We start from the raw sequence: 19773 nt of genomic DNA, 5'->3' as shown, positions 1-19773 counted from the left end.
GATCAATGCAGTTCTCTAGCCACATCAACATTTGGCACTTGAGAAGAAAACACTGGAAGTATCTTTCTTTAATTGAAAGTAAATAAATTGTCTAGAAACATGGAGAATGAGCTTGTCTTACTGTTTGAAAGCTAAGGAATACTAATTGTTAGCAGTGTTTTTTTATCTTTCCAATCAACATTCTCTGGATTATGTGCATTTTCACTGCTAAGTTGGTTACAGTCTAAGTGTGTTTTCTATGGATATTAAGATATTTGCTATTTCCCCCAATTAGTTAGCTATACTGGTAACTCACAGTAGTATCTAAGCAAAGCATCTAAGATTCCTGGACTCTTCTCCAGATTAAATCAGTATTTAAGGATGCAAAATTGAAATAATAATGTGTGCATACAATTCTTAGTTAATTGTTCCAGACAAGCCACTTCATTTAATGTCAAGAAATAGAATACTTGAATGTGTTAAATCTTAAAGCTTTTATTTTTGCCTTTGCTTTGTACTGAGATGATATTACACTTCTTTTCTGAGGTCAGTGAAATAAATAGAGCAGAATCAGGGCTGCCTGCATGATTAGAGGATCAAGAAGTGGCCTGAAAACTCAGGAGAATGTGATCAGTGTTTGAACTTTAAACACAGCAGACCAATACAAAAAATTAATGCCTGTGCAATATTCAGTAACTGCTGTGTTCGGAAGAACAGCGTATTCTGCCCAGTACAACAAAACTAGAAGGCAAGTTAATGGACATGTAGCTACATTAAGCCTTATTTTTCTTGCTTTTATGCAGTGTGTTGAGGATTTAAAATATATTGTGTTGCTTTGCCTAATGCAAGAAGTGTTGTGAAAAGGCAGCAAAAAACCCCATAGAACTTTCTGCTGGTGTCTGTAAGTGGCTGCTAGCATCTACATCTAAAGGCAATGAAAAGTTAAGCTATTCCAGTTGATGTTTGAAACTAAATGATGTGTAGAAGGAAGTAGGCACCTTCTAAGCTAGGTTCAAAGTTCTATTGAATGAATGCAGACTGAGAAAGATCCTTATAGCTATGTCAGTATTTCTAAAATACAAGAAAACCTGGGATATTTCAGTTCAGTATTTATGTTGATTTACTGATGCTTGAGTGTCTCCTTTTGCACCCCTTCCCTCTCATCCCCTGTCATGCTTTCTTGCTGTTGAAAGAGTTAAATCATACTAAATACTTAAGATCCAGGCACTTTGGAAACGAGTAACAAATCCAGATTCTTCAACCTGGGGAAAAGCTTAGAAAACCAGCAGCAAGAATGCATGTATCCCCAATTATTTAGACAGATCTAGTTACTGTTGGTTGCAAGCCTTTATCTGTAGAGACAGTTCTCCTTCCATCAGTGCTCAAGTGCCACATGAATCTGACTGGTAGGTAAAGGAGACTATTGTGGCATCAAGAAGATCTTGTCCTAGGGCTGAAAAATTGGATAGACCTGAAAGTCATCTTTAGTAGGATATGGTTACACCTACAGCTTTGGAGGGCCTCTTAAGGATTTTTAACTAGCTTTTTGAAAAGCTCACTTGTGATTGTAGGCACAAGATGTGCAAAGGCAATCTAATAATGCATAAAGCTGTCAGGGAAGTGTCCTTTGTTGAACATCTAAGATGCAGCATTTACAAATTTTCTTGTTGAGGAACAAGTACAAATTTTGTCTTCTTTGTGTTCTGTTGAAGTAATGATAGTGAAAGATCAGGTGGAATTATAGAAACCGTTTGGTCTGAAGTTGATTTATGCTTTTTTTTTTTTTTTTTTAAAAGAAAGCTTTAAGAATGTGCTGTTAACTTGCTGTGTTTTCTCTTCTAGGAATTGGCTATGCCATGTCACTGTTGGGCCCTGCTATTGGCTATGTCTTAGGAGGCCAGCTACTTAATATCTATATAGATATCCAGATCCCAGGAAGGCAAGATACAGTTTAATCTTTTTCTTTCTATTTCCTTTTCCTAGTAACTCTTATTAAAATCTTCAACTTTTCTTCATATGGGGCAGAGGAATCGAGGAGTAATTTTGGTAACAAGTTGCATTCACAGGGGCTTCTAGCAAGTAGTTACTTCCACAGTGAGTAGTTGCTCCACTGTATGTGAAAGTTTTTCTGTAGTGCAAATACTTAGTTCTAACTTATTGAGGTATTAGCTATTTTAAAGCTGATTAACAAAAAAATGCTGTGTCTTTTAGTTGTGCATTTAGGGTTAGATTGCAGCTATTGACTTACTGTACAATAAGTTTCCCTAAGGTGGGATATGAGGAGTAGAATACTGCTACTTACCTTCAGGGGAAGAAGTTGAAGAGCCCACTGTTAAAAAAATAATGTTTTAAATTATACTACTGTTGCAACCAACAACTTCATTTACACTTATTTCCTGCATTTTAGGGACTTTGGATCAATGCAGTGGCGTTCTGAGCTTCTGTTTTGTTTATGACATAACTCATTGACTATGAAGATTCTTTCTAAAACCAGCTTTTTTAGTATCTTAATAATGCTACAGGATCTTAAAATCAGGAACCAAATAGTGGTCTTTAAATCAGAATTCATTTGACTAATCAGATGAACGCTCTATTCGATACAATGCAATATTGCTGTAATATAATTGATTCATGTGCTTTAAACAAGCAAACAAATTTAATACATTTAAAACCAAAGAAAATTACGTTATTCAAAGGCTTTCTGTTAAATCAGTATTAAATTTTAAAAAAGTTCCAGCTCACTGACATTTGAAATTGCTGATTTGAATTAATGAATGGTAAACTTGCTTTTTCCAAATTATTTTTACAGTGCAAAGATGAGTCAAGATGACCCACGCTGGCTTGGAGCATGGTGGATAGCGTTTCTTGCATGCTTTTTTGCAGTTTGGCTCCTTATAATACCTTTTTCTTGCTTTCCAAAACACCTACCAGGTGAATGTTTAACAATAATGGGGTACTTTGGAAGAGAGAACTGTTTATACTTGTGGATTGTAGACTGCTGTATTGAGTGATTGATTCATCTTTGATTCTGTTTCTCAGTTAATTGTCTCTGGCTCAAACTTCATTATAAGTATCTTGGTTTTGATATGCAGCTTTTAAAACAAGGCCAATGGGCTAGAGAGAGAATCTTGTATATGTAATGATCTACAGGTAGAGCATGGAAAACTGATCATGAAGGTTTGGGAGATGTTTGCAGCGAGGTCACCCAGGACTGTATTCAAAGCTGCTATATTATGTTTTATTGTTTTGGATGAAGTACTAAAGTGAGAATCAAAGTATCCCAGAGTGATTTCTATTCAGTGAAGTATTATCTAGGAGTTCCCTTGGAAGAGCATCTAAAAGAACTACTGTGCTTGCCTGGAAAGAGAAATGATGAAGGAAGAAAAACAATGAAGTAGGGAACTGGGGAGAATGAGGAAATTAAAAAAAAAAAAAAATGGGCTTCAGGATAGTATAGAATTATTATGATATCTCAGGTAATATCCATCTTACCTGCAATGCCTTCTAATGGAAGTATGATGCTTTCAGCCAGAATATTCTTTCTGCAGCAATACATTATTGATCCTTTGATGGAACTGTATCAATAAAATACTGAAGAACACTTAAAATGTATGAACTAGATTTTCTGAGGAAAGAGGACATTTGTTGCTTTTTGTGACATTATGTCTAAGAGCACAGATATTCAATGTTTTAATTATTAATAAATATGCCTGTTGTAGGAACAGCAAAAATACAGGCTGAAAAAATCTCTGAAACACATAATGATGGAAGTGAGGCACTTGTTGAGGCCAAGAATATTGGAAAAAGTTTTAAAGACTTTCCTGTGGCTCTACTGGTAAGAAAATTTTAAATTTACTGAGACTGATATATTCTGAGAAATGAAATTGTTTTTTAGATAATGCAGAATTTTTTAGAAAGGTAATTGCTGCTTTATTGTTTTTGATAATGAAGTCTCCAGTGCTACTGATAATTTAATGCTTATTAATTTTATTGAAGCTTAAGATTATTCAAGCAAGACGAGCATATTAGTGGAGTTACACATGAGAGTATCTGCTTTAAAATATAGTGACTTCTAGTTCACATGGTACTACAATGAAGTAATTTCCTGAGTGTTATGCTGATTTTCCCTCACAGATTCTGTTGAAGAATCCAGTCCTTATGACCCTAATACTAGCAAGTTCTTCAGAAGCTTTAGTTGCCACTGGCTTTACCACATTTCTACCAAAGTTTATAGAAAATCAGTTTGGAAAGACATCAAGTTTTTCAGCAACTCTTGGAGGTAATGTGGCTTTTCATTTTCAAATCTTAAATATATTGTGCTGAACATCACATTAACATTATAGGCATCTTATGTTTGAGATATTTGTGAATGTACTCACATTAAATGTAATTCTCACAGCAGAAACAGTATATTACATAACAGTATATTATTCTTGTGTGTCCTATGAGAAGCCTTGTATTCAGTTTATCAAATGTGCAAAGCTATGTATTGTCTGTAAATTCAGAAGGTCTGACACTTGTATTTGAAGTCAAATGAGAATTTTGTGTGCTGCTGAAACTAATTTATTCCTTTCTTATTTTTTGAGAAAACCATTGAATTTTCCTTATTTAAAAACAGCCTTAGCCCCTACTAAAGGAAGGCAGCTGGAAAAGCAGTGCTTACTGCAAGTAAATAGTGGACTTGGCCTTTCCTGTCTTCAATTCCACTACAATATTACAGTGAGATAGCTTACAGTAAAATGTCTAATCAGGATATATTATAAAACTACTGTGTAACTGTTCCTGTAGTTACTGTCACTTACCCCTATTATCTGACATGCAGAAGTAATAGGTGGAACAGGAGAAAGCTATGAAAAGCTGAGTATTGGAGAAACAAATGGAAAAATCTGATGGAAGAGCTGCACTAGGTAGGATCATGGGATTAACTCTGATCCAGTTACTTCTGCAGAACAGCAACCTAATCAGGGCCAAAAGATACTTGAAATGTGACAGACTTAGTATTTCTGGAACATGTCTTGATAAATTTGTGTCCTGTGCAGTTCTGCCACTGTACCTGAATTGTCTTTAAAATCAGCTGTCTCAGGTCAGTGCAAGTGACAGAGTTGTGTTGTATTCTAGATTAGCAATGTAAGAATATTCACAGAATCACAGAATGGTAAGGGTTGGAAGGGACCTCTGGAGATCAACCCTGCTGTTAGAGCAGGACCCCCTAGAGTAGATTACACAAGAACATGTCCAGGCAGGTTTTGAATGTCTCCAGGGTTGGAAACTCACCTTAGTGACCCTGTGTGGGCCTCTCTTCAGTAGTTCCTTGTCCTTCTTGAACTGGGGTGCACAGAATGGTACACAGTACTCCAGATGAGGTCTCACCAGAGCTGAGTAGAGGGGGAGGATAACATCCCTTGACCTGCTGGCCACACTCTAATGCACTTCAGGATGCCATTGGTCCTCTTGGCTGCAAGGGCACATTGTTGGTTCATGGTGAGCCTGTTGTCCTCCATGACTCCCAAGTCTCTTTCTCTAGTGCTATTTTCCAGCATATCAGCCCCTAACTTGTACTGGTACATGGCATTGTTCTTTCCTAGATGGAGTACTCTTCACTTGCCCTTGTTGAACTTCATTAGGTTTCTCCCTGCCCAGCTCTCCAGCCTGTCCAGATCACACTGGATGACAGCACAGACCTCTGGAGTGTCTGCCAATCCACCTAGTTTTGTATCGTCAAACTCTACTTAGTTATGTATTTGGAGTCCTAATAGTGCAAAGAGCATAAATAATTATGGACTATATGGACTATGACAGCAAAACTGACCGAGTGATCTAGACTTTTTGAAATCTTTCTTTAGATGCCTTACTGTGCTCTCCTGTGTAATAGTGATTATAGTCTCCTATTGAAAAGTTAATACAGATGCATAACAAAGAGCATGAACGTGAGACAAAAACACTGAAGCAATGAAGGAGCATTTTGTTTTAATGAAGCAGTCTATTGGTGTTCAGAGATTCCTGCCCAGTATGCAGTACTCTTTAGTAATCTAGTTTTGCTGTTTTGGGCAACTGTAAATTCTACTGTCAAGTTGAACTTCTGTAAAGGTTAAAGATACTGAAAGGTTAGAATAAATTAATTGTGCTGATGGATTCTGGTAGGATGCTTTGAAAATGACATCACATGGACTGCATTTAAGATACAGGTAACTTGTGATTTTTTTCTTAGCATGAAGTTGCACTAACTTCACTAGTTATATCTTGCATTTTTGTGTAATCACGGGTGTCTTGTTTTTCTCTAGGGCTCGTGTTAATTCCAGCAGCAGCACTAGGCCAAATCATAAGTGGCCTCTTGATTTCCAAGTGCAAAATGGATTGCAGAAGCATAATCAAGTTCATGATAGGCACTTATTCAGTGGCCCTACTATTAAACACAGTGTTCTTATTTGCTAAGTGTGGGAATGAACCTCTTGCAGGTGTCTCTGAAACATATAACGGGTAAATATATTTTAATGCACTGCTGGACTTGGTGTTTAATACATAAAGCTACATCACAGAATTAAAAAAAAAACACTTTAAAAATGTCTTGTTTTGTCTTGACGTATTAAAAGGAAATGGAGAGTAGTTGTAGTTAGCAAGTGTTTAAAATAGTCTGTTCTTCACTAGTAGTTATTCTCTAAACAGCCAAAGAAGATCTTTAGTGTCCCTTTGGGCATGATATGACTTAGTATGTCATGGCACTCAGCATTTAGTATGTGCAGTTGTCTTGGTGCTGAAACAATCTAGATGTCTGTATAAGAACATTAAAAAAGTAAAAATGCAGTGGGTTTGCAAATGGACTTGAATCCAAGACAGAAAAAAAGACCTCCAACCCTTAACATGATCAATAGAATAAACAACACCAAACACTGCTTATATTAATGTTGCATTTTTTCTTAAATTTAAATTGAACAAATTCGAGTGTATAAGAGTGTGTGAGAGAGGCAATGATATGAGAATTAGGTTAGAACAGAATTCTGTTACCTGTTTTGTGGAATGAAAATTGGACGAATAATCTATGGAAATAATAATAGCACAAAAATAACTAGGTATAGAGAAATGGGAGTTCTTTCTAGAGTTTTAACTACTAGGAACATGGCTTATTTTTAAGTAATTAGCCACATGAATCACTGGAGTTGAATATTTAGAGATTTATTTTCCTACAACTACTGCCTTACTTATTTACATATCCTCTGGTTTTAAATTACTTTATTTAAAGCCTCTTAACTTTTACCTTTCAGGACAGGTACACTACATAACTTGACTGCACCATGCAATGCTGACTGCAGATGTTTGCGATCTATGTACTACCCGGTTTGTGGAAGAGATGAAGTTGAATACTTTTCTCCCTGTTTTGCAGGATGTGCATCACATTTTTTTAACAACATGAAAAAGGTACATTATAGCATAAAAGCCAGTACTGGCTTGCGACATCTTGTCACATTGCAAATGTTGCTTGTGCTAAGCTTCCTAATGCTGAAAATGCAGGAAACACAAATACACTTAAATGTGCTTGAACTGACAATCAGGAAAGTAGAAATTAACAACTGTCTTGAGATTAAGCAGTTCTTATTCTAGATCTTTAAGCATAACTTAGTGTCAATTGTGTGTGTGGCATCCTGCTTCTGTGCATTTCCAAACCTTGAATGTCAGTTGCCCCCGTTGTCGGAATGGTATGCCATGAAAATGGCTGATTGTCATTGAGCCTTCCCAGAACTGAGTCTTTTTGTGCTTTTCTCTACCAGTACAATTAACTCTTCATTTGGGATGTGGGAAAGAGCGTAGAAAGAACTTAAAAGTAGGAAGGCTGAGCCAGGGGTTGGTTCTGGGGCTTTATAAATTGTTAAGGGACAATGGTAAATGAGGAGGCATTATCTAGGAAAAAAAAATCCATAAGAGGCTGACTACTTATGGCTGTGAAAACTTTGCACTTCACTAATTTTTTCTTTGAAAACAAACTTTAATTGATAGCATAGCTGTTGTAGTTGCTCACCTGCTTACAACAGCAGTCCAGCATTACTTCTGTTAAGTTTTATGAGTAGAGCTTACCTCTCTTCCTGTCAAGTACAGCCAGTGTGTAAATGAACCTTTTTATAGCTAAGACTGTCAAGGTAAGTGATCTGAGACTTGTCAGCATCTTGGAAGGATGTGAACCGTTGTTGTTTCCAGTTTATTCTGCTATGGTTATAACTGGATATGTATTACCTAAGCTTGAAGAACAAGGCTTGAGGAAACAGTGGTGCGAGTAGACGTGAATCTGAAGAATTAACCCCTTTCAAGTAACATTAGTCAAGGCAGTTAAAATTTTTTTGAGTGTTAACTATTGAATTGTACATAAATAATCAGTAATTGTGGTTAATAAACTAAGTAGTAGTTAACATTAGCTTATTTCAGTATGGAAAAATGACTTGAGAACCATGTGAATTATTTTCAGCTGGAAGGGAACTGAAACTTTTGCTATCCTTTGTTCATGTTGCACTTTGCAAATGGAACCAGTCTCTTGGGAACAGAGAAAAGGGATATTTTCTCCCTCCAACTCTTGACACCCCCTGTTGTGCTTAATGTTTTCAAATTGGTGATTTCTTTGAGAAGTATGTGTTCAACATTTTTTATTTATTTATATCTATAGAAAACCCCCTTGGTTTGAACACTGTAGCTTGCCCTTTCCTAGTTGTATATAATAACTGATGTTGTCTTCACTTATTTGTGATAAGATTTGTGTGTAAAAGTTAGCATTTCAAGGCTTACTCTGCTGTTTTTTTGTATGATTCTGGGTACTGCAAAGTGTGAAATTATTTGGGGTTTTTTTATGCCTGTGCCTAAAAACTTGCCCCACACAAAATGGAGATTACCACTGTCGTCTTAGACCACAAAAACAGAAATAATTTTTGCTCAGTTGAACTAGATCAGTCAAGTTCTGTTGAACCTGTTTTTAAAATGAGGGTTAGTGTCATATAATCATGGGAAAATTGACTGTTTCCTACACTGTAAAGTAATGATTTATAGTTTTTTTCAGTTTGGTGCAGACTCAATGAACATCTACCATGCTACTGTCACTTCGTGTCACTCTTAGAGCTAAATTCTGTTATAAATTATTTGCAGACGTACCACAACTGCTCCTGTATTGGGAAACCAAAAAGAGAAAGTGGTTCAGAGGATTTTCTTTATGAAGCTGTCCCTGGGAAATGCCCAACACAATGCAAATTATTACCTTTATTTCTGACCTTCTTCTTTTTTGCTGTCATTTTTACATATATGGCTGTTACTCCAACAACTGTGGCCATTCTCAGGTATGTTTTTTGGGCTGGGAAGTAAGCAGCATACTTCTGAAAAATCAGGTCTATGAAATATTCTAATTTGTTTTGCTTTGGAATGAGGACTTGAACCACTGTGCAAGGGATTTCCTGTTGTGTTACTAGGTGTAGTAAGCAGGCAGTACTTGAAGCAGAGGACAGTCATACCACTCTTTGTTATCTCTGTAATGGCATTTGGTTGGTAGATACTGTTTGAATCAATTAAAAAAACCCCAACTTCCCTATTTGTAGCAAGATCCCTCTTTTATGGGAGCACTTCTGATTGTTTTTGTCAAAGCAAGAAGCAATAAATGTGCCAGGTGCTTGGATGAAGAAAATATTCAACTAGCCTGTGCATCAGTAGTGCCAGGTTTCAAATTTTTTATTTATACTGTTTTGTTAAACTAAATGTAAAATTCCTTGGTGAGCTATAGAAGTTGCTTCTATCTTTTCTCCAAATACCTGTTGAAGTTATTCAGTTACTTGTTCTGCACACTGGATTTCTAAAACCCTTTGCAATGAGCAGGTTAAAGCAGTATATTATGGCTAAACATTCACTGAGGGACAAATTGGAGAAAAAGAACAGCTAAAACTTCTTTGCCAAGTCTTAAACTGTAAATCTTTTTTACAGATGTGTGTCAGATAAACAACGTGCATTTGCTCTTGGAGTACAGTCTTTGTTTCTACGACTATTGGGTATGACTTCCTTGTTGAAACACTGGCCTCTGTATAATTTATTTAATGGATGTTTTTCTATGTTTATATAGCAAGAAGCTTTCATATAAACTTGAAGCAGCCTGTCATTGGTTTACAGAGTACACTTGTTATAAGACAGAATTCAGATTCCTCTTTAAATAGGGCATGCATGCTAATTTTAGCCTTTCTTGTTCTTATTAGTATTAACAAAATGCAGGTAGCTGTCAGTCTTTCAGCAGAAGGTTCCTGCTCTCATGTCTCTTAGAAGGAGACCTGTTCTGAAAGCTGAAGAACAAACATTATGTATATAGAAAACAGGTTCTTGTAGTTAACACCTCAAGTTCCAAAAGTTAGTGACACTGTTGCATACAGTTGTATCTGTACGTGCCATGACAGCATATTTTAAAGTGCATAGGTGGAGTCATCCTTCTCCCTTCCCTTTCAATTTCTTTGACTATTTTTAGCCTCTATTGAAATTGTAGACACTTGTACACTCAGTTACTGACTTTTTATGGGAAATCTGCTATTTACATTCTAAATGTAAGTAACTCCAGGATTTCAGTGAGACAAGGAAATCACCTTAAGTAAAACACTAAGCTTAATGTAGGTCATCTCTGAACCACACATTTGAATTTTCTCAGGTATATTGTAAACTCTTGGTTTTGTCTTAGACACTTTTTAGGTGCCATGTATAATTCAAGACTAGGTCAAAGCTCATTTACTGAGAAGACTTTTGTTAGTATTTAGTGCTGCAGCTATTTCCTCCTGTTTGAGATCAGGTATCTACCAGTGTGAGTTCTGCTTTGCTGCGCTTGCTGAAACTCTGTTTAGTCAAGGTTATTCTGCCAATAAATCATAAGAATTGGCATCTGTACAGATAGAAATTAGCTGGTAGGTAGTGTTAAGTGTTGTATGAGGGCTTCTCTGATTTATTTTACTCAAGATATCCTGCTATTTAACAGGAGAGGTGAACTAGTCACCAAGAATACTGAAAAGGAAGAGGTCCTCAATACCTTCTTTGCCTCTGTCTTTACCAGTGCTTTCCATAATCTTTGAGAAGTTGTGGAGATCAGTAGATGTCCCTGAGGACTGGAGAAAGGCTAATACCGCCCCCATCTATAAGAAGGGTCCAGGAGAGGACCCAGGTAATTATAGACCCATTAGTCTCACTCTAGTCCCTGGGAATGTTGTAGAGCAAATCCTCCTGGGCGCAGTCACAAGTCAGTTGAAGCATGTGATAGGAAAAAGACAACATGGATTTACCAGTGGGAAATCATGCCTGACAAACCTGATTGCCTTTTATGACAAAGTAGTTTGCTTGGTTGATGCAGGGCGAGTGGTGGATGTTGTCTGCCTGGACTCTTCCAAGGCTTTTGAAATGGTCCCTTACAGCCTCCTGGAGAAACTGACTTGTTACAGCCTTGACAAATGGTCTGTGCAGTGAGTGGGTAACTGGCTGACAGACCATACCCAGAGGTTGATAGTAAATAGTTCCTCCTCAAACTGGCAACTGGTTACAACTGAGGTCCCCCAGGGGTTGATATTGGTCCCAATGCTATTTAACATCTTCATAAGTGACCTGGATGTTGGGATCAAGAGCACCCTGATGAAGCTTGCTTACAATACTGGGATGACTGGGGAGTTGACACTTCAGAAGGGACAGCCACCTCCCAGGAAGACATGGAAAGACTGGAGGAGTGGGCTAGCAGGAATCTTACGAAGTTCAGTGGGCAGAAATGTAAGGTCTTGCACCTGGGAACACATAAGCCAGGAGTGCAGTTTGGACTGGGATCCACTTGTCTGGATAGTAGTCCTGTGGGAAGGGACCTGGAGGTCTTGGTAGATAATGGGCTCAACATGAGTGAACAGTGTGCAAAGAAAGCCAACAGGATGCTGGGCTTTGACAAGGGCATCACCAGCAGAGATAAAGAATTAATCATCCTACTCTACTTGGCATTTGTCAGACCATACTTGAAGTATTGCATTTAGTTCTGGTCTCTGCTCTACAAAAAGAATGCAGGCAGTCTGGAGAGGGTCCAGAGAAGGGCCACAAGGATGACCAGAGGACTGGAAGACCTGTCATATGAAGAGAAGCTCAGAAAACTGGGTTTGTTCAATGTTGAGAAAAGGTTTCAGGGAGACCTTATTACCATGTTCCAGTACTTAACGGGTAGCTACAAAGAAGATGGAGACTCCTTGTTTACAAGAAGTCACATGGAAAACACAAAGGGTTATGGGCACAAGTTGCTCCAGGGGAGATTCTGATTGGACACAGGAGGTAAATTTTTCGCCATGAGGACAGTTAAACATTGGAATAGTCCCCCAGGGGAAGGGGTAGATTCCCCCACGTTGGACAGCTTTAATTACCAGCGGGAGAGGGTGCTGAGCATCTCATAAAAACTATCATAGAACCTAAAAAATGTTAGGCTAGATTGATCCTAGAGGTACCTTCCAACCTGGCATTCTCTGATTCTTTGATCTGTGGCAGCAGAGGATAGGAGAATTTTCCTGCATTGACAGAATCATCATGGTTGGAAAGGACCTCTAAGATCACCAAGTCCAGTCTTCAACACACACAAAAATCCACAACCTTGGCCACTAGAGCATGTCCAAAAGTGCCACATCTGCATGGCTTCTGAATACCTTCCCTGGGCAGGCAGTTCTAGTGCCTGACCACTCTTTCAGTATAGAAATTCTTCAGAATATCCAATCTAAACCTTCCCGGCCACAGCTTCAGGCTATTTTGTTTGGACCTATAAATTTTTACTTGGGGAGAGTATTGAACACCATACTTGAGGTGTGGCCTCACCAGTGCCAAGTACAGGGGCATGATCACTTATCTGTTCCTGCTGGCCATACTATTCCTGATGCAGGCCAGGATGCTGTTGGCCTTCTTGGCCACCTGGGCATGCTGCTGGCTCACGTTCATCTGGCTGTCCACCAGCAGCCACTCTGCCCCAAGCCTGTAGCATTGCTGGAAGTTGTTATGACTGAAATGCAGGACCTGGCACTGGGCCTTACTGAATATTGTACAATTGGGCTTTGCCCATTGATCCAGCCTGTCCAGGTCCCTCTGAAGTGCCTTCCTAACCTCAAGCAGATCAGCACTTCAGTCCAATTTGGCATTATCTGTAGACTTAGTGAGTGTGCATTCAGTGAAGTTCATTGATAAAGATACTGAATAAGACTGGCCCCAAAACTGAGCCCTGAGGGACACCACTGGTGACCAGCCACCAACTAAATTTGGCCCCATTTAGCACAACTGGCTGGGCTTGGCCATCTAGCCAGTTTTTTACCCAGTGAAGAGTACACTTGTCTATGCCATGATTTGCCAGCTTCTCTACGAGAATGCTGTGGGAAATGGTATCAAAGGCTTTACCAAAGTCTAGGGCGACAACATCCACAGCCTTATAGACTGTGACCAATAGGTGGGTCACATGGTCATAGAAAGCAATCAGGTTGGTCAAGCAAGACCTCTCTTTCATAAGCCCATGCTGGCTGGCTCTGATCCCCTGGCTGCCCTGCACTTGCAATGTAAGCTCCCTCAAGATTAGCTTCTCCAGGAACTTGTTCTGTGCCAAGGTGAGGCTGGCAGGCCTGTAGTTGCCCAGATTCTATTTCTGGCCTTTCTTGTAGATGGGTGTCACATTAGCCAGCCTCCAGTCATCAGGGAGCTCTCCTTTTTGTCAGAATTCTTGATAAATGACATTTTGCATCCCATAAGGGATGGAGATTCTCCCTGGTTATTTTTTTACTGTTGGTGTATTTATAAAAACATTTTCCATTGTCCTTTATGTCAGTGGCCTATGTGAGCTCTAGCTGGGCTTTTGCCAGTTAGTATCAGTGTTTGTGCCAGTGAGGTGTTTGTTCTGTAGACTTGAGATATAACACAGAGGTTCTAGACACAAAAGCTGTAGTGAGGACATAGCTGCTTGTTAGCTCAGGAATGGTTTAGAGCTTGTATAGGTTATGTAGACATGCAGTGATGTACCAAGACTGTTTATAATAAAATTGGTCATACCTGGATCCAGAATGATTGTTCTTTATAAAGCACTATTGTAACTAAAATCACACAAATCTGTTAAATTTCATGCAGGAATAATTTGAAGCACTACTCATTTTAGGAATTATTTTTTTTTCTAGAATCTTGTCTACATTTGAGGGATACAAAAAAGGTATAAGTGAACATGTTAAAATAATACAGAATGGTTTGGGTTGAAAAGGACCTTAAAGATCACCTTGGTCCAACACTGTTGCCATAGGCAGGGACATATTTTGGTGCTCTGCATTTGAAGCAGATTAGTGTATTATCTGAGAAAAAGGACTTACTTTCTTTCAGTTAAAATCCTCTTTCTTAATTAGTTGTTTTCTCTCCTAATTTTGGTTACACTTCTCCAATGAAAACTGAGGAAGTTATGAAAACTTCAAGTCTTTGAACAGGCCTCTAGCATGGTAAAGTGAGAGCTGTATAAAGAAATAACTGACGCTCTGCGTTCTACCTATTAGGTGAGAGAAATGGAAGGCACACACTTGATATGTAATAAAGTCCTATGACTTTTTACCCAAAGTTATCTTTAGTGTGTGGCTATCCCATTTTATCTTCCCTGCCAGCTTAGCATTTTACTGTATGCATTAAGACCAGGTAAGACTGTTGTAAGTAACTCAGGTATTCTAACATTACTGTGTTTTTTAGGTACTATTCCTGGTCCAATTTTGTTTGGTTTGGCTATAGACAACAGTTGTACTCTCTGGGATATTAATGAATGTCAGATTAAAGGAGCCTGTTGGGTTTATGACAATGAAAGAATGGCATATCTGCTGATGGGCATAAGTAAGTGACTTTTTCATACTAAATACATGTACCAGGTAATAAATATATTGACCTTGACTTCTAGGTGAGAGTTATTTTAAAACAGGAACTTCAACTTTTATTTTTGTAGCAGCAGGTTTTTTTTTAACTGTTTTTTAATAATAAAAAGCAAAACAGCAAGGAAAGAGCAAGACCACATGAAATGGCTCTTAAAAATTACCTAGAATTTTTTTTTAAAAAAAAACCCACAATAATAAAAAATAGTTTTATACTTTGGTCTTTCTTCAGTGTCATATTTTATTTACTGAATTTTAAGGGATTGTCACACATTTCAATCTTACTTGTCTCGGTATGTTGTCAGTTTAAGGTCTGAGGAGCTTGCCTCCTCTTGTTGTATTGCAGTTCTTTTCCCTAAATTAATACCAAGATCTTAAAAATACCTCTGAATATTAGTAAAAAATGTTCCCAAGTTATTAATCAATCTATTCCCTTAAAATATGTGAAGTATGTGTGTCTAGGAGGGGGAGGGCAGGCTAAGCTTGCATCTGTGATACCTGTCTTCTAACAACTGTGATAGCAGTTCAATTTGTGCACTGTAGGTAACATCTGAACTTGAAACGGAAGTCTTAACTTTGGTTTTCAGAATCTCTTGGGCATATTTGTGATAAGATACAATCCATCTTTTCCCTCTTATTGCCTCCTCCCACTCCATTAAGGTACAGAAATACAGTTATGTACCAGTGATGAGTAAAGGGAACAAGCATTTAGAGTAGTTAAGGAGAGAATACTTAATAATGAGGAGTTATAGTTTGTGGCAAAGAGAATGTTGATGCAATGAAGAACAGTACTGAAACAAGAAGTCAGGAAGACTTCCTCTTCATGCTGGAGTGAAGGGAACAAATACAGAATTGAAGTAATGGCAATAGGTGCTGCAAGCAAGAACTGATGGGCAAGTGAAGGATCTGAAGTCAGTTGGAAGACTGCGTTTACAAGCCCTTTGCAGTTAATGTAAAATATGTTGAAATTCAAAGCATCCATTTAAGTCTTGCAGTGTAACTCACCTTGTAAAATTCTATATATGACTGAAACACTCTTGTCTACTATTGAAGGTAACTGAAACAAGAACTTTTCTATTCTTTGCATTCAGGTGCTGTTTGCAAAATCATCACTGTTATTGCTGTGGTCATGGCAATATGGTTGTATAAGCCTCCACCAGCACGTTCAACCCCGTCAGGAGAGAATTCAGGAACGGTATCTGCTATACACACATAAATCATGGCGAACTGGGGGCTTTTGTAAGAAGCCAATAAGAATAAGCACTGCTCCAACACTTGTACCAAAGTTCTTGTGTGCCATTATGTAAATATAAAAGATCATATCCAGTTCTTGAACAATTGAAAATACTTATTAATGTTTAGCATTCTCTAACTTGCTTTTTTTTTGTATTCCACTGTGTATACAAAAAAGGGACACCTAAATTTGCAGTCTCATTTTAAATGCGTAATTTATAACTTAAGTGAAAAAAGATGGAATACTCTGATTAAAAAAACCAAAGAAGATAAATGAGCTCAGCTGGGCTGACTGTGATCCCCATTTGCCCCTGGTTATGCAGTAATACCTAAGTGAGACTGTAGTGAGAGAAAATATAACTTGGTATATTAAAGGGAACTGTGGATGTTTAAAATCAGTTTATTTTACTGTGAACATACTATGTGCTAGTGCCTTAGCTGGGGTTTTAGACTGTAGATACACCTGGGAATGTGCAAGTATAGACATATTTTAAAAATATTTTTACATGTTACCTTTACAGTGTAAGTTCACTTCTTATTTGTAGAAAAATATAAATAGTTGTTAAAGGTGGGTTTGTAACAGCAAAATGTTTGTTAATGTAAGTGCCTGAGTTTCTGTGTGGAATAAATACAGAAAGTTGTCTAACTGCTTTCTTTAAGCATTGTTAATGTTTTTCTATAAAATAAGAAAATAAAACTTTTTCTTACAACTTCTGTGTAGGCAGACATTTTGAAATGACAGTTTATAGGCTTCTCAGCTCCAAATAACACAATACTGAAAGCTAGAAAGAATATGTATGCAATCATCAAAAGTAGAAAAATACAGCTTTAGTTATTTCTTTTGACTTACACCCTGCATGCTATTAAAACTGTTTAAAATAGCCACTCTTACTGGATATTAGACTATATTGCCTGTGACTGAAACCATTCAATATTGACTGGAAATTTTTAATGAGGAGTTATCTTTGGCACTTGCTATATTTCTTTAATGTAAACTTTCTTTTTGTTGCTGTTAAACTAGGTAGAGGTTAAGTATACAACTCAAGATCCTGTATAACTATTTAGAATTAGATATTCAGGAAATAAGGCAAAATAGACTATACCTCTGACAGCATAAGACTTAATGGCTTTTGATAGAGGAGGAAAGGGGCAGAATATTACAACTGAATTAATACTTTATTTGAATGATTCCTGTTAAAGTTTCCAGATAAATGGGCTCATAGGAAGGAGAATAACTTCCTTTGAAAGAACTAAATACTGATATTGTGTAAACTTTGGGAATATGGCCTAAAACTCAGATGTCTATTTCCAGCTCTGATGTGGTTTGTATGTGGTATAGCAAATCACTTAATCATAGTACAGACATGCAGTATTAGCTCCAGCTCCCTTCTTCCGTTTCTTCAGCTTTGTTTGTGCAGCTCCTCGGCAGACTTCATGAGAAAAAGCAGGAAAAAGCTGATTCCCTCAGCCACAGAAGCCTCCCTTTTATCTGTTTTATTCCTCTTCTGTCGTCTTCTCTCTCTCCTTTGTTCCAGCAGCAGCAGATGACAACGATTGTCCTGGATAGTAACAGAAAATCCTTCAGACCAGGATTTTATACTGACACACTCACTAAGAGGAAAGATTCTACTGTAGAAACATTTCAAATAATTCTTTCCCTACATATTGTATGCATTGTTTATCTCTCTGTGTGCTTACACAGGCTCAGCACACAATGAATGCTAAGTATAATAAGCAGTAATTAGTGCTTTTTCTTTCTTCTGGGTACAGCTGTAATCATTCTGGTAACGATACACACCGTCAGCCCATGTCTGCCACATTATGATTATGGAGAAGGATAAGTAGTAGACTTTGAGGACAAGACATGAATCTGTGATAGCTGGGGAAAAGTAAAATTGAAAACTGCAAATATAGTTTACATTGTGAATACACTTGTTTAGCCACAACATGAGTTTGTTGCTAAATTTGTTATATAAGTCTAAAGCTGAGAGCAAATGGATTAATTTGATTCACTGTTTGTCAAAATTTACTCCAGTGGGAAAATTCTTTCTTGACAAACTGTCGGTCTTTGCTACCAGTTAAGGTGTAGTATTGGAATGTATTGCAAGTATGTACAAACTAGATTTAAAACAAATTTATCTGGGCACTACAGAAAGGATAACCGTGTGAAGTACAGACATTGACAAGTTCATCTCAGAAAAATACTTGAGTAACCAGACTTGTACAAGTTCCATGATATACGAAGGGAGACGAAACTCACTCCAGGGATTTGGTGATTTGTTTTAAGAAGAAGATATTCCTTTTAAAATAGAACCACACAATTCAGTAGCTCCACTGACACCTGAAAACACAGATCACTTATATAAAAGACAGTATATTTGCTGTACAGGAAAGTGTCTGATGAAAATTTCAGTCATAATGTCAGAAAATATGTCTAGGCCTCCTCAACTACTGTCTCCAATTCTCAAATGGCTTTTAAGATGAAGTACAAAGACTGAAAGTTGTGTTTTTAGGGAGCAAGAGCTGTCTGCATACTAAATAACAGCACACCAATTCCTAATGAAATAATTTGAAAGTTTTAATTCTGTCAGGACTGAGCTAACAATTTCTGCATAGCTTTAAAAAAAAACAACAGTGGATATGTTCCAAGTTTTTTAATACACCTGTATGAACCAGTGAAAATCATTAACTACTTCTCTTACTGTGATGGCCTGATAGTAAAGAGCTATAGATTAAAGGTCTTAAACTCCCAGGAGATAAGGTAACAGAAGAAAACGTTTACTCCTAGTATAGTCAGAATCCTGTTTTCTTCCAAGGCATTACAAGATTCAAATTTTAGTTCAAGTGTAATAAATCTAGTCCTCTGGTCCTTTGCTAAAAAATAAAATAAAGTAGCTTGTCAGTACTAAATAATAACAATGTATACGCAGACTGCCAAAAGGTGACACTTTAGCTGTATTCTGTTACATACAAACACACAGCTCTTTGATTGTTTTTTGACTGTTTATCAGCCTTGCATCACTGAGCTAGTTAAGAACCTCTAAATTTGCTATGCTGTGAATAGAACTCTTTAGGGACATAGCAATGACAAGGAATATCCCATATGTAAAACAAGGCCAATTACTCTAGGAAAGGTATATCCAACCTAGCAGTAATCTCATCTTCTATTGTTTTACCCCGTCAACAGACATCTGCAGGAGATTAATGCCTAACTACTTCAGATACAAATACTGTTCTACAAAGGACTGTTGTTTTTTCAATGTAGAAATATTTTTGGGGGGTGAATTAGATTTTGAAATGTGATGAGATTTTGGTAGCTTACCTAGCTGCTAAGGCCCCTAGCCTGATAAACTGTCAGGAAGGTGAAAATCCAGAGCCTTCAGCTTCTAGCATCCTAAATTCCCAGACCCCTTGGTCTGGAAATACTTGCAATTTGTCTGGTCAAGAGTGGAGGAAGAGTGTTTAAGGAGTTTCTAAGCACTGAATACCTACCAGAACATCTATTATATTGATAAGAATCTAAGTGCCTCTGACACTTCAGACTAAACCCTCCAAACTCCAGTGCTAGCCATGGTTCAAGTCTCACATTGTTACGCCAGGTAGCCCACTAACAATCTAAGAAATCTCAGATTAGGGTCTAGGAGTGCTAGTTTTCTGTTTCTGAGGTTGAATCTACCTAATGAACTGG

At 37.6% G+C, this 19773-nt stretch overlaps 1 protein-coding gene across 1 annotated transcript in view; it reads left to right on the top strand.

The window, feature by feature from the left end:
• The window catches only part of SLCO4C1 (solute carrier organic anion transporter family member 4C1), a 32575-nt gene extending 15923 nt beyond the window's left edge, over positions 1-16652 (top strand). Inside the window, exons 4-13 of the mRNA XM_051643657.1 lie at positions 1822-1918; positions 2789-2910; positions 3699-3814; positions 4114-4258; positions 6261-6456; positions 7239-7392; positions 9100-9287; positions 9922-9986; positions 14680-14817; positions 15944-16652. Coding sequence (XP_051499617.1) covers positions 1822-1918; positions 2789-2910; positions 3699-3814; positions 4114-4258; positions 6261-6456; positions 7239-7392; positions 9100-9287; positions 9922-9986; positions 14680-14817; positions 15944-16068 — 1346 coding nt within the window. The 3' untranslated portion in view covers positions 16069-16652. The remainder of the gene's footprint in view (positions 1-1821; positions 1919-2788; positions 2911-3698; positions 3815-4113; positions 4259-6260; positions 6457-7238; positions 7393-9099; positions 9288-9921; positions 9987-14679; positions 14818-15943) is intronic.
• Positions 16653-19773: the final 3121 nt, after the last annotated feature.

This window comes from Apus apus, chromosome Z (genome assembly GCF_020740795.1).
Source record: "Apus apus isolate bApuApu2 chromosome Z, bApuApu2.pri.cur, whole genome shotgun sequence".
NCBI lineage: Eukaryota > Metazoa > Chordata > Aves > Apodiformes > Apodidae > Apus > Apus apus.
The sequence above is the reverse complement of the archived record's forward strand: the minus strand, read 5'-3'. Positions and strand labels throughout refer to the sequence as shown.